The sequence below is a fragment of the Montipora capricornis genome, chromosome 6 (genome assembly GCF_036669925.1).
Source record: "Montipora capricornis isolate CH-2021 chromosome 6, ASM3666992v2, whole genome shotgun sequence".
Taxonomy (NCBI): Eukaryota; Metazoa; Cnidaria; class Anthozoa; order Scleractinia; family Acroporidae; genus Montipora; species Montipora capricornis.
The window spans coordinates 23,105,527-23,118,026 of NC_090888.1; the positions used below are offsets into that span (position 1 = coordinate 23,105,527).

Here is a 12,500-nt window from a genome sequence, read left to right on the forward strand (position 1 = left end):
TTACAAAAGGCAGCTATTTTGTAGAATTGTTTCAGTACGCACAAGTCCAAATCAGGTTACGGTTGTACTTTTTGTCACCCTTAAAAGGCAACTGTTTGGTCTAACACTAGCATGACCGACGTTCGTAAGTTACAAAAGATCCAGAACTTTGCAGCAAGAATTGTTCAAGTGAGCTATGATCCCTGCAGTTATGGTCGCAATTTTAGCAATTGCGTAGAGAAGCCTGAAAAACTTAGGATTTCAACGGGATTTGAACCCATGACCTCGCGATGCCGGTGCGACGCTCTAACTAAGTGAGCTATGAAGCCACTGATGTTGGGAGCTGGTCATTTGTGGGTTCAAACTGCGAGATTAAGAGCTTAAATATGCAGATTTCATATCTGCAGTTCAAAATATGATTCAGTTCATATATCATTTCGTTCATTGATTCATTCATCTCGGGAATATTCGCATGCTGGGGTGTTTCATTTCACATATCATTTCGTTCAGCAAGAATTCTTACTAGAAAAGCAAATTATGATCAAAAAACACTTGTGCGAAATGATCTCAGCTGGCTTTTGGTGCGTGGCACGCTGGCGCTTACTGATTCGATTTCTAAGGGGGTTAACCCCAGAGTATCTTAGCGTTCGTTTTGAGACACATGCTAGAACTAGAACTATACTAGAACTAATATTAAGCTAAACATCCCAGCCTATACGACTGTTTCGGGTCAGCGGTCTTTCTTATGTCGAGCAGTCGAATGCTGGAATACTTTCCCTGAAATTGTCAGTCAATGTGAAAGCTTAATAAGTTTTAAATCTAAAGCTTTTATACAGTTTGTAACTGATTTAACAGACGTGTAGTTCTCCTCTAAGATTGCCGAGTGTGTGATGATGATGACGACTTTCGCATGTGGAATCAAAAGACGTCAAGAATTATAGTATTGCTTTCTTATCGAAACTGTGCAAGTCCTCCCCGCACCCACCCACCTACGCCATGGCCAACAGCTTTTCCCTTCTTGTCCTTCATTATTCTTTTGATCTTTCTCGTTTCCCTAATCTCTTTCCTTTCCACTTCCCCCTCAGACCTCTCCTTCTTTCCCCTTGTCTACGAATGGCTTTGAACTTTCGTCAGGTAGTGTGGCCCAGTGGTTGGGGCGCTTGCCTTGAGATTCGGGATCCCGGGTTCAAGACCTGTCCTGACCATTCGTTGAATTTGATCCTGGTAGTCCCAGGTTCTATCACTTGCACTTGTAAATAGCCAACTGGTTTGTCTCCGGCCGGTTGGGTTTCTTAGCAGTTGTGGTTGTTGTTCTGCTCTGTCGTTTCGGTGATTGTGTTTCATGGGAAGCAGTCAGTGAAATATGTATTGTGTTGCAATGAACCAATGTTTTTAAAATCGTTTTTAGGAAAACACTTACCTGGCGAGATGTTCAGCACATCATTGCTTGGACTGCTCGGTCAGATGATACTACCTCAGTTAGTGATGGAGGTTTGACTTGTAACAGCACCGGCTTAAAATGTAGGTGCTACTCTAGTTTATCTATTTGCTGGCTTTTTAATCGTCCTTTTGTAATGGTGTGTGAAGTTTTTTTTATGAGAATAGTACTTCACGTATATGAAAAATGAGGAATGCATAGTTTCTTATACGAATTTTGGGACAAAGAACGTTGGCACGACAAAGTTTGTGTGAGTTTCAATCATTAACGAGTTGGTTTTGGTTGGTTTTGGTTGTTTTGGTTGGTTTTTTCCGAGTTGCTGCTTGCAATTGCCTCAGTTTCAAAGCGAGTCCTGGTGCGCCGCAAGCATTCATGTGGAAATAACCAACTGTTGCGTATTTTTATGTAAATCAACTCAATTCCCTTTCAATAATAGAGCACGAAGACCCACTTTGAAACTGAGACAAATAGCATCTCGGAAATGGCCCATTAGTAGAGCACTTTGGTGTATCCGTTTAACCCAGAGGCTTTAATGCAGTTGTTGTTATTGTTATTGACGAATTGTAGAAGTGATCCTCGCAGTTAAGTGGACAATTTGTAAAAAGCAATTGTCACTAAGACATTTTAAAAGTTCAGGCGGCTTCAATTAACGCCATTGCGATGCCGGTGCAATGCTCTACCAACTGAGTTATGAAGCCATTCAGTCCGGAGCAGGTCAATTGGGCTCATGTGTTCTCGTGGAAGGACTGATGAATAAAAGATATGTACATGTGAAGTGCGGTTTTCTTATATACGAAAGGTATAAGTGATCCTCGCACTTGACTCAGTTAAGGGACAATTTAAGTAATTTTCTCTTATAGACACCTGAAGATTTCAGGCGGCTTCAACGGGATTCGAACCCATGACCTCTGCGCCGCCGGAGGAATGCTCTACCAACTGAGCTATTGAGCCACACAGGTGGGAGTACGTCAATTTCTTGGGCTCATTTTTTTGCGTGAAAGGTCTCGATAAATGAAACCGTCTATAACCCGCACTTCAAATACATCTAAATACATTTCTTTGTCATTGTTACTGGCATTGGCATTGGCACTGGCTTGATATTGGCTTGGCAGTGACATTGGCATTGGCAGTGGCTTGGCATTGGCATTGGCACTGGCTTGATATTGGCTTGGCATTGACATTGGCATTGGCATTGGTATTGTTATTGTTAGCGTTACCTTTACTATGATAAGTCTCCGCTCGCTCAATTTCGTTCACCGTTACAGTACACGTTATCTCTACTTCTGCTGTGGGTTTGTGTATTGTGGCTTTATATCTCCATTCTTTCTTCTTATCTCGTGGTTGCTTCTTAACAGTCAACGATTACATTGGATTTGGTCTCATGGATGCCCGTGCTATGGTTGACGCTGCTCTTAATTGGGTGACTGTTCCTGAGAAATTCAATTGTTCGATAAAGCCTCAGGATTCTCAAAGGTGAGGCGCAAATATCACTTCATTGCAGATTATGTGTTGTTTGTCTGAACCATACGAAAAGGAAAACAAACGTACCAATTAGTATTTTAATATCTTCAGTTATCTCTTCGACTTTTTCTTAAAGGGTGACCTTGCCGTTGAGCTATTAAATCAGTTATTTGTGAATTGTTATTTTTTATTTACATACTCATTTTTTTCTGATACATCTCAAATATAGGCTCAATTTCCGCCACTCTCTCAAGTCCGGTCTTCGTTCTTCGGGCTCCTTACCTGAAACTGCGGCTGATAATGGAACCTGTCTCAAATAGACTCCTCTTGTCTTTCCCCTTTCCCTGTTGGTAGCGCCTTTAAGACGATTTTCAATCTGTAATGAGCACTTTCAAGAGTTTCATTACCGTTCTTTTGGTCTTGTGTGTTTTAAGATGTCATAGAAATAAAGACGTAAGCAATTCGCAACTACTTGCATGTACATGGACTCAATTTCGAGTTTCATGTCGAGATTATTGAATAGTCGTCCTTTTCAACGACACCCTGTAAAAAAAGTAAAGTAAAGTAACCATATTTAACGTCGATAACTCGTAACAGTAATTCAACTGACAAACCTGAGGTCGACGGTGCGCTCATTTTACTCCCCCTCTTCATCAGTGCTCCGTTTTACGGGTATTTAAAGCTACTTAGCTACACGGAAAAGAAGAAGTCGAAACAAGGATGCGAAATCCGGGAATCGAACTCAGAACCTCGTGCACCAAGGCCGCGCACTAACCGACTGTGCCATCCTTGCTCCTGCCTGCAGAGCCTTTCTTTTGCTTGCTCGATTTCGGCGTTCTTAAGAAAGACTCTGCACGAATCGAGTAAGATCTTTATTGAACATGCGCTACATGTTGCCTGGATACAGTTTCGAACCCAGTCTGCCTAATACTCGTCCAGAATAACTGTTGCTTAGCTTCCAGCGGATCTCGCCACCATCTTGATTTTTCATGGTACAGCAGGCCCTGTTATGACCATCGGATTTATCACTAAACGCATGCCTCACCGGAAAAACCAGGTTGACGAGAGAAAACAAGATTATCTAGTCCAGACGTTTGGGCTGTGGCGGCTTCAAAGGGTTGACGCGAATCAGGCAGAGCCTTCTTTTCTCCTTCTTAGTAAAGAAAAAGACAAAAGGAGGCTCAGCTCGCAGGGTGTTTCAACGAATTAGTGTATCAAATAATGCCTATAAGTATTCTTTTTACCCAAGCACGATAGTAAGATGGAACGTTTTCATTGCTCTTCGTTCTGTTGATCAAGGATCGCTAGTCAAATTAAATCCTACATTGTTTTAATTAGGTTTCTCAGGCTAACGTCGTCTCAAGAATCCGCCGAAATGACGATCGATTTAAGTGACTGGGACAAAAACTGCGCGTACAAGATAAATCACTTGGAACATGTGGAACTTTATGTCAACTTAACTTACACTCGACGTGGTGATCTGTTGATAAAGTTGATATCACCGCAAGGCACTGTGTCGAATCTGACACACTACAGGCTTTCAGACAGCTTTTTTAATTTCACGGATTTGGACTGGGTACTAATGACGTTGCATCACTGGGGTGAAAATCCTGTTGGCCAATGGAAACTTCGCCTGGTGAATTCGAAACATGGTGAACACGTTAATGAAGGTGAGACAAGAACATTCCTTTTAAATATATACAAATGTACATATTGTAAATGTTAAAAACTCAAAAAGTGTTGAACTCTTTTTGTCGTGTCGTGTCTACTTCGGTGTCTTGGGGCGCTAATTGATTGGGAATGGATTGCTTGTTGTCTTGCAATGCTTACTTGACACCATATTCCTGTTCAGGGGCTTAAGACAATAATTTTTGAAAAATAATAATATCACTTCTCCAGTTGTTGTCTTTATGTAGGTGTTTTCCTGTGGTCTCTTGTTGGAAAATCGATTCTTTGTTTTTTGTTAATGTATTACATATAAACAAATTGGTATGAAAAACGGTCATAAAAGTCAAGAGTTCCCTAAGTAATCGTGACATCTCCGGAATAAATGTTGGGCGATGAAAAGTTTACTTTCCACAGGCAAACCCCATTGTCAAACCCAAGATCAACGACGACTGGCCAACTTCAAAAAGCGTGTGAAATACGCTCTTTCGTTTTGAGGGTTCATTTTTGTAACCGTAGAGCATCCACAATTGGGTCACTTTGAGTTTCCTTTAAAAGTGGTTGGACCCTTTCACCTTGAATTCTGTGGGTATATGTGACCTTAGGAAATCATTATATTATTTTGAACCGCTGCCACTTTCCAAGGGAAAATCGTGCATTAATTATAGGGTGATGTTACTGCAACCACGGTGGAGGTTGGGTTTTTGTTGTTGTTTATCTAACTGGTCCTTTTCCTTCGTAAGGGAAACTTTTCGACTGGTCCCTTACTTTGCACGGGACAGCCTCACATCCATTAGAAAAGAACCCTCATGTGCGGAGAACAGGAAGTCCTACATCGACACCAAAGCCTTCCAGTACCCCTTCAAGAAAGCTTTCAGGTAAATTTCCATTTAGCTGACCTTTTCTAGAATAGAAGTGAACATTACCTTTGACTGGACGTCCTTGTTAGCAATTTCTATTATACTGTAGTGAGGTTTCATTTTCTTGGAGAATGTTTCCGGTATTCTTATTTTCGGGATTCCCAATCAAACGCAAAATAAAAAGAAAAAGGTGTTGAGAATTGATTGTGGTAGGTTGGGGCGGCTTAAACATCGTTGTTCAACAAAATCAAACGGTTGTGGAAGCAAATTTTGGAGCCGTTTGCCAGGGCTTTACAGAGTCTGTCTCTAGTTCAAGAATTGTTGCTCCAGTGATTTTAGCTAGTGTCCACAGTACTGGTGTATATTGGGAAGATACCAAACAATGTCGTAATAACTTATATAAAAGCAGTGCGCCAAATAAAATAAAAAAAATCCAGGTTGTCCCTCTTTCGAAAGCCGGGCAACTAAGCCCGTAAATTTGGTTGCCCATTAGGAAACCCCCTACGATTAAATGCATGCCGTGCTGAGATGCTATCTCATGGCATTGGAGCTTGAGCATCCCATAGCTGTAAGAGTGCGCCTGTGGTTTTAGCATTTTCAAAATAGTCTTCGACTCCATCCCAGAGATGTATCCAGAGTGCGTCATAATTTGTGTCCTGGGACGCACTCGTTTTCCTTTTGGACGCATAGAATGTGGAACAAAGGGTCCAATTGGACACAGAAAAAAAATGGAATGTTTATGCAAATTATTAAAAACGCCACGAAAAACATGCCAACGGCGTATTTCACAAGGAAATAATTTGAACATTCCCATTTCTCACAACGGTGAAATGTTAGAGTTCCTTAAAGGTAAGCCGTTATTTTCGGATTTTTGTAGTCGAATGATTTCATTTTGTTGACAACCACTATGTCCAACTTGAGGAGTTAAGACGGTTAGTTTTGAATTCCCACGTGTTGCGTGACATGATCTGAGCTGTTTTTTAGGCGATTGTCCGATAGGAAAATGTATGGGATGATCCCATACATTTTCCTATCGGACAATGTTTTGCAAAAGGTGCAGATATTCAAAACACAAAAAATGCTCAGCTGCGACAATTTAATTATTATTGTAAACGTCCCACTACTATCGGACATTGACAAAAGAGCACCGACAAGTGAGTCGGGTGCTGTTTATGTAATTCATTTTTTTTATTTTTTGCTGGGTTGTCCGTTGTTTTTTCTTCGGGTAACCAAGCTTTTCATTACTGGGTTGCCAAAGCCAGTCGGAATGTGTGTTACATTTCGTCGTTTTTACTGGGTTGCCATAGGCAATCCAGTTAGAAAATTCGTTTGTTTTTTTGTTTTTTTCCATGTCATGAAAAGTCTTGCCTGTCACTCCCCTTCTAAGTGGTGTCTTTGTGCATACAGTCTTCCGTGCGTATTTTGTTAGGTTTGAGGGGGTTGGGGTAATGCGTAGATTTCTCTGGTGCACACAGGTGAACATTTAATTAACCTGCAATGGCGTCGAAAGTCATTCTAACGCGAATGGCGTTTTAGTGCATCTTTAAACAAAATACATGTATACACTTTTGGAGCTCAAGAATGGAACGTCAATTGGATGAACAAGACAGCCGGTGAAAAATAAATATCTGGAATCTTTAAAGCGACGAGTAATGGTCTACGACAGGAATTTAGTCAGTACCAATATTTTATTGATCCAGTTGGGAACAAAACTTGCAAAATTCGCCACACGTTGGTTTCCTTTGTCTTTCATTTTCTTGCAATTTGACTAGTTACCTTAAACAAGCCTTGAAATCTGATTTGTTGTCTTGTTTTAGTGGTCCATTCTCATTGACTGGGAAAATGGTGCGATTTTAGAGCAAAAAAATAGTGCGATTTGGGAATAAAGCGCGCAGCTGAGAGCCAATCAGATTGCAAGGATCACCAGTGATTTCTAAATGGAAGTTTTTTAACCATTTACTCCTCCTTTGTCAGTCTTCAAATGCAAATTTCCCCTTCCTTTCATACATGTAACTTATCTCTTCTTCTTTCCTCAGAAATTGTATTTTTTATGATGAATTGGTGAGAGGACTTAATGTCGTGTAATTTGGTCTGTAATCATACTCTTGATACACAAATCGGACTCCCGCTGCGCGGTCGTCTGGTTTTGTTATCACTCGTATGATTACAGACCGAATTGGACTCCACTCAGCCCTATTAATATTAGCGAGGGTTTCGTACTGTAATAAGACAGAAATATATCGAAAAACATTTCAGCAGATCAAAAAGTGAGGCTAAGTGACAAATTTTATCTTTGATTAGAGTGTTCACAAACTTTCACCATTATCTAAGCCGTAAGATGTGAATTAAAAAAAGACAAAAAAATATATATGGATGCTTTTCATGCGCCGTGGGATGTTCAGCAGCAATAATCAGTCGTTCTCAGTACAAATTAAAATGAATATGCCTCCAAGTGCAAACGGATTAGATAATTAAACTTCCTCAAACATTTGTTCTTATTTTAGTTGAGAACCTTTACACAGAAACAGTCCAAGGTCAGTTGTTTGTAGTATTATTAAGGCAAAGTGAATTTTTATATAGCGGTTTATTTTCATTCACGCTTTGAGCCAATGGAAAATGATGCTTGTTGATGTATGGAGAAAAACAATGGTGATTGATTTCATTTGAAACAAAAAATGCTCGTTCCTCGTGAAATGTTTACTCATATAAGCACACGGGCTTTTTTGAGAACACGCGAGATGTGCGAAAAGCACAAACGGTTCGTGTTTCTCTAGGGACGTCTCTCGTGTTCCTAAAAGAGCTCGCGTGCTTCTAGCAGTCAAAATTGCAGTCAGCACATGTTTTAGTTTCTCTATTACTGGTCCTAGTGAAGTAGTTTCTTAAGACGGAATTAGGCCTTGGAGGCATTTAAATGCTAGTATACACTTGTGCATTTGTCTAAGCCCACCTCAATACCTGAGGAGCCTCTTCAGAACTCTCTCTATTTGGAAATAGTACGAGCTGTTCTATTTTGCATCTTTTGAAGGCGTTGGCTAATTTCCCTTTGAAAGTTTGCGACCCTCGCATATCGATGTTCTTGGTTAACGTTAGCTTGCTTTAATTTTGGGTCGTTATTCGTCAATTTACTTTCGCTTTTTTGTTGACCATTTATGTTTCTATCACGGGTTTAGCTGGTGCCTGGTTTTTTTTCGGCGCGTTGAAATCCGTGACTTACTAGTTTCGATCAGAAGAAGTAAATTCGGCAAACGTTGCTAACCAACAAAATTTTAAGCTTCCGCGTATATTATTGTTGTGGCGTGGGTAAGTCAGTTTGGTATTCTCTCAAGCAGGAAGTTGAGGCTGTATTCTCTTTCCAGAGTAGCCGTAAAAAGGGTAAAGGGGTCTAACATTTGGAGGCACTCCAGCTCGGTTGCACGACAACAGCAGACCTTTTTTTCATATTATTCTGCGAAGCCATAGTTGTTCGCCACAGTCCTCAATTGACTTGTTTCTTTTCTTGCTATACAAGGGATACGCTCTGACTCGACTGTCAATGTCAATGTCATTGCACAAAGAGAATATTCACCTCCAAGGAGATCTTCAGGTGAGAATTAAGGCTACTGTGCAACCTTCTTCTCCAATTACCACTACTCAGTTATTTCTTTCGCTTTTTTCAGCAAAACTATCTCAGCTTGAGATCGTTTACAGAAACTTGTCATCAGTATAAACGCATCACAAAAAAACGACTACCAACGGTTAACAAAACAATTTTGGTTTCGATGGTGCACTCCTTAACACATGTTTCCATACGCGATTATTACTAACGCAACGAACAACATTTAAGCAAATGAGTTTGTCAAAAAATGGTGCCAAATTTACTCAACTGCAAGCGCAGATAAAAGTATACTTTACGTAAGTTAATTTAAGTTTTACCACTCTGGTTGTTGAGGGTCACACAGCAGCGTGGGTCTATGTACAGTGCTTCGTTTTCAAGGACAGACTGCAACACCAGAAACTCCGTGTCCTCAGCTCTCTTTGCGAATAGTGTGTGGGTTGTTTACGTCCATAGAATTTTATTGGATGTGATTTGGCACACGAGGCTTCCACGAGACACAATAGCGCTACGCTTGTGTTGCACATGTGTGTACATTTCTTTGCAAATAAGAAAATTCAAAGCCAGCGCATCCGAGCGGTTGAAAGGCACGGACCATTTATGCGTGAAATAAACGTCTGCTTTAAAACGTGTGTTTCAACTTACGAGATTACTTCCACTTGTTCTATTATTATTGAGGGAGAGACAATTTGCTGGGAAGGTTTTTTCGATGGCACGACATTAACTTCATCTTGGTTCATTTTGGGGTTAGTTTTACCACCAGTTTTACCTGAAACCAGGGTTACCGCAAAATAGAAAAAAAATTTATGTTAATGCTCTTTTTCGGTATTTTTCGGGTAAGTCTTTTGAACAGAAGGAAGGGGTAGATGTGCAATTCAACTTTGGCTTCACTCATAATACTCCGTCCTTTGTATTGATTTGTGTATTTTAAAATTCTCTTCTTCTTTTGCGTCAACATATCCTGATAAACGCGAGCGCGTGAATGTGTGTGTATGTGAACGTTATCAAATGTTGCCATATTTTATCCTTTGCTTTCAATATTTCATTTAAGCCCGATTCACACGGTACCGGACGAATGTTCTACCGATTGAAACATTTGACCGGTCATGTTGTTCGCACGGAACCGTGCAATAACGAACCGTGTTAAAGTTTAATTTTTGCCATGTAGTGTTTTTACCATCTGTTCATGCGCAGAGCGCTACTTTACGAAATCCAAAATGGCGTCAAGAAAGAGAAAGGCCAACGATAGTAGCTGAGTTACTGCGCATCCATGCAACCACTCCTTGGCCGTGCAAAAATTTAGACGGTCAAGGTGTTCACAGGGCGCTGGTTAAATTTTCGACAGTACCGCCTAAAAATTCGTCGCCGATTTGGGCGTTCAATTTTTTGAACAGCAAGGCGTCTAGATTTTTGTACGTTTTGCGTGGTTCCGTGTGAACGGAACCCCTAAATGCACAAATTTTCCACCGGTAGAAAATTCGCACGGTACCATGTGAATCGGGCCTTAATGTTTGTGTTTTTGTTCTTTCGTCACAACTCAAGGGGAAAATCTAATTCTTAACCGTCTAAGTTGGTTACAACAGTTTTAAAATAAATACAAATTTGCTTACCGCCTCGTTCCCAATTTCTCCATAGAACTTGAAAGTTGATAATGTTTTGCTGATAATCCATACAGGCGCCCGCGAAACGGCTTTAACATCTGCTTTGTCTTCTGTTTGATTTTGTTGAACGATGTTGAAGGCCAGGGGTGGCAAAAGGTTCAATACTTGCCACACGTTCATCGGAACTGCATCCACTACTTCATTGGGCGACTGATGATTGGGCATGCGCATACCAAGCACTGTAGTTTGATGGTGGAAAAGGTCTTCAATTTCATTCAGCTTCACGAGAACTCAAGAAGTGTTTTGTTATGATGGAAGTGACATAGAAATATAACTGCCTTTTAGTAAAAAATAATTATAAGAAACGAATCGCCTTTTTATTGCGTCAAACGAAGTTTTGGTATTGTTTACTTTGGTTTTAATTCTTCCATTTACGTTTTTCTGTGTTTTGTACTTATACAGAGGCTCCTTTGATCTGGATTATAATCACCGTTGTCGTCGTTTTCTTGGCTTTGGCGGTTACAGCTGCCTACTTTGGGTACAAGTATTATCGTCAACGAAGGTAAACAACTTTAAAGTGCTTGTGTTTTGGGTTTTTGCGTGGAAGGCGGATAGTTGTTTTAATCTTGCTTTTTATCGTATGTATATTGCGCCGTGAAAATACGGTTTACAGTTTTCACTAGAACCGCACCCTTTGAAGTTCACCGATATGCTTCGGAAGTCTCGGTCCAAGCTGAGTTGTCATGTCATTTTAGAAAGGATCAACAATTCAAGCTCTTAAAGTCAGTGGTTGTTCGTCACATTCGAGGTAGTTATTCTCTCTTTCCGTTACGGAATAAGTGACATGTTTCTTTCAGAAAAAAAAAACCTGTTTTCATCTGTTGTGATGTGCTTTGTCGACTTGTACCTAGACTTCGTTTTGGCCCAGGGAAAGTATTCACTTCCAAAGGGCGTGGCCTAAACGGCAAGATTTCAATATAAAGTTGCGAAGGAGTGTCAAACAACAGTTTATTTTTACCCTTTGCTGACGCGAGTGATTGTCAGTGCTCCCAGTCTAATATAATAATTGAACATCTTGTCCATAGTAATCGGCTGTGTGAGAGAGAAAATAATAAGAACACGTGTTTTGTGTGCATGAGATTATAATTGTTTTGTGTTCTTCTTCTTCTTCTTCTTCTTCTTCTTTATCAGTTTAGGCCGTCCCGAGAATTCCTTAAATGTCGATTGTGAAAAGGAAGGCTTCATACTTGAAAAGCGTCAAGTAACCATGGAATAGAACTATTGAGGTAGTATGTTGTATAGGGACTGATGATGATAACGATACTTCCTCCGTGTTTGCATTTTGTGACTGAAGAGAATGATCAAGGTGTCCTCAACAGTTTGTATAACTTTCCGCTGGAAATAAAAATCCGAGAGGTTAAAGGGGCTATGTCACCGAGCAACATGATGTAACTTCATGGCACTCAAAATGCCCAAAAAGTAGAATCAAACATTGCAATAACCACTTAAAACTGTTGAACAACATAAACGAAATACTGCAAAAGGAAAGAGAAGCATGGATGGACATAAATGTACAAGTTTGAAACGGATTACATTTCAGTAACCTTGAGAATTTTATGGCAAATCCCTGGATAAAGGTCGTTTTTGCCCAGAATCGTCTTGTTTGTGATGCAGCGATAAGTGTATCAGTAAAGGAATTCCTCATTACAATTTTCGAATTTTAAACTCGTGATGAACTAAATATTTCCCCGAAACACCCCAAAATAAAGTGACATAGCCTCTTTCATGAGCTAAGGGTGGGTTCATCTTTGTGCATTGAGAGTATATGTATTTAAGTATATTTTGTACTGTTGAGGGTTTTTTTTTTAACGCAGTTGAGAGTATTTATTACATGGTTATGAGGG

The 12,500-nt window shown here is 40.2% G+C and overlaps 1 protein-coding gene across 4 annotated transcripts in view; it reads left to right on the top strand.

Annotated features, from left to right (window-relative positions):
• The first annotated feature begins 1,387 nt into the window (after positions 1-1,387).
• The window catches only part of LOC138051787 (neuroendocrine convertase 1-like), an 11,444-nt gene continuing 331 nt past the window's right edge, over positions 1,388-12,500 (top strand). Inside the window, exons 1-8 of one of the 4 annotated variants that reach the window (XM_068898047.1) lie at positions 1,388-1,500; positions 2,773-2,890; positions 4,217-4,548; positions 5,287-5,421; positions 7,908-7,937; positions 8,912-8,986; positions 11,059-11,158; positions 11,788-12,500. The exon at positions 11,788-12,500 is cut by the window's right edge and continues 331 nt beyond it. In XM_068898047.1, the coding sequence (XP_068754148.1) occupies positions 2,799-2,890; positions 4,217-4,548; positions 5,287-5,421; positions 7,908-7,937; positions 8,912-8,986; positions 11,059-11,158; positions 11,788-11,872 (849 nt within the window). In that variant the 5' untranslated portion in view covers positions 1,388-1,500; positions 2,773-2,798 and the 3' untranslated portion in view covers positions 11,873-12,500. The remainder of the gene's footprint in view (positions 1,501-2,772; positions 2,891-4,216; positions 4,549-5,286; positions 5,422-7,907; positions 7,938-8,911; positions 8,987-11,058; positions 11,159-11,787) is intronic. The other 3 variants (XM_068898049.1, XM_068898050.1, XM_068898051.1) reach the window with 3 other exon arrangements.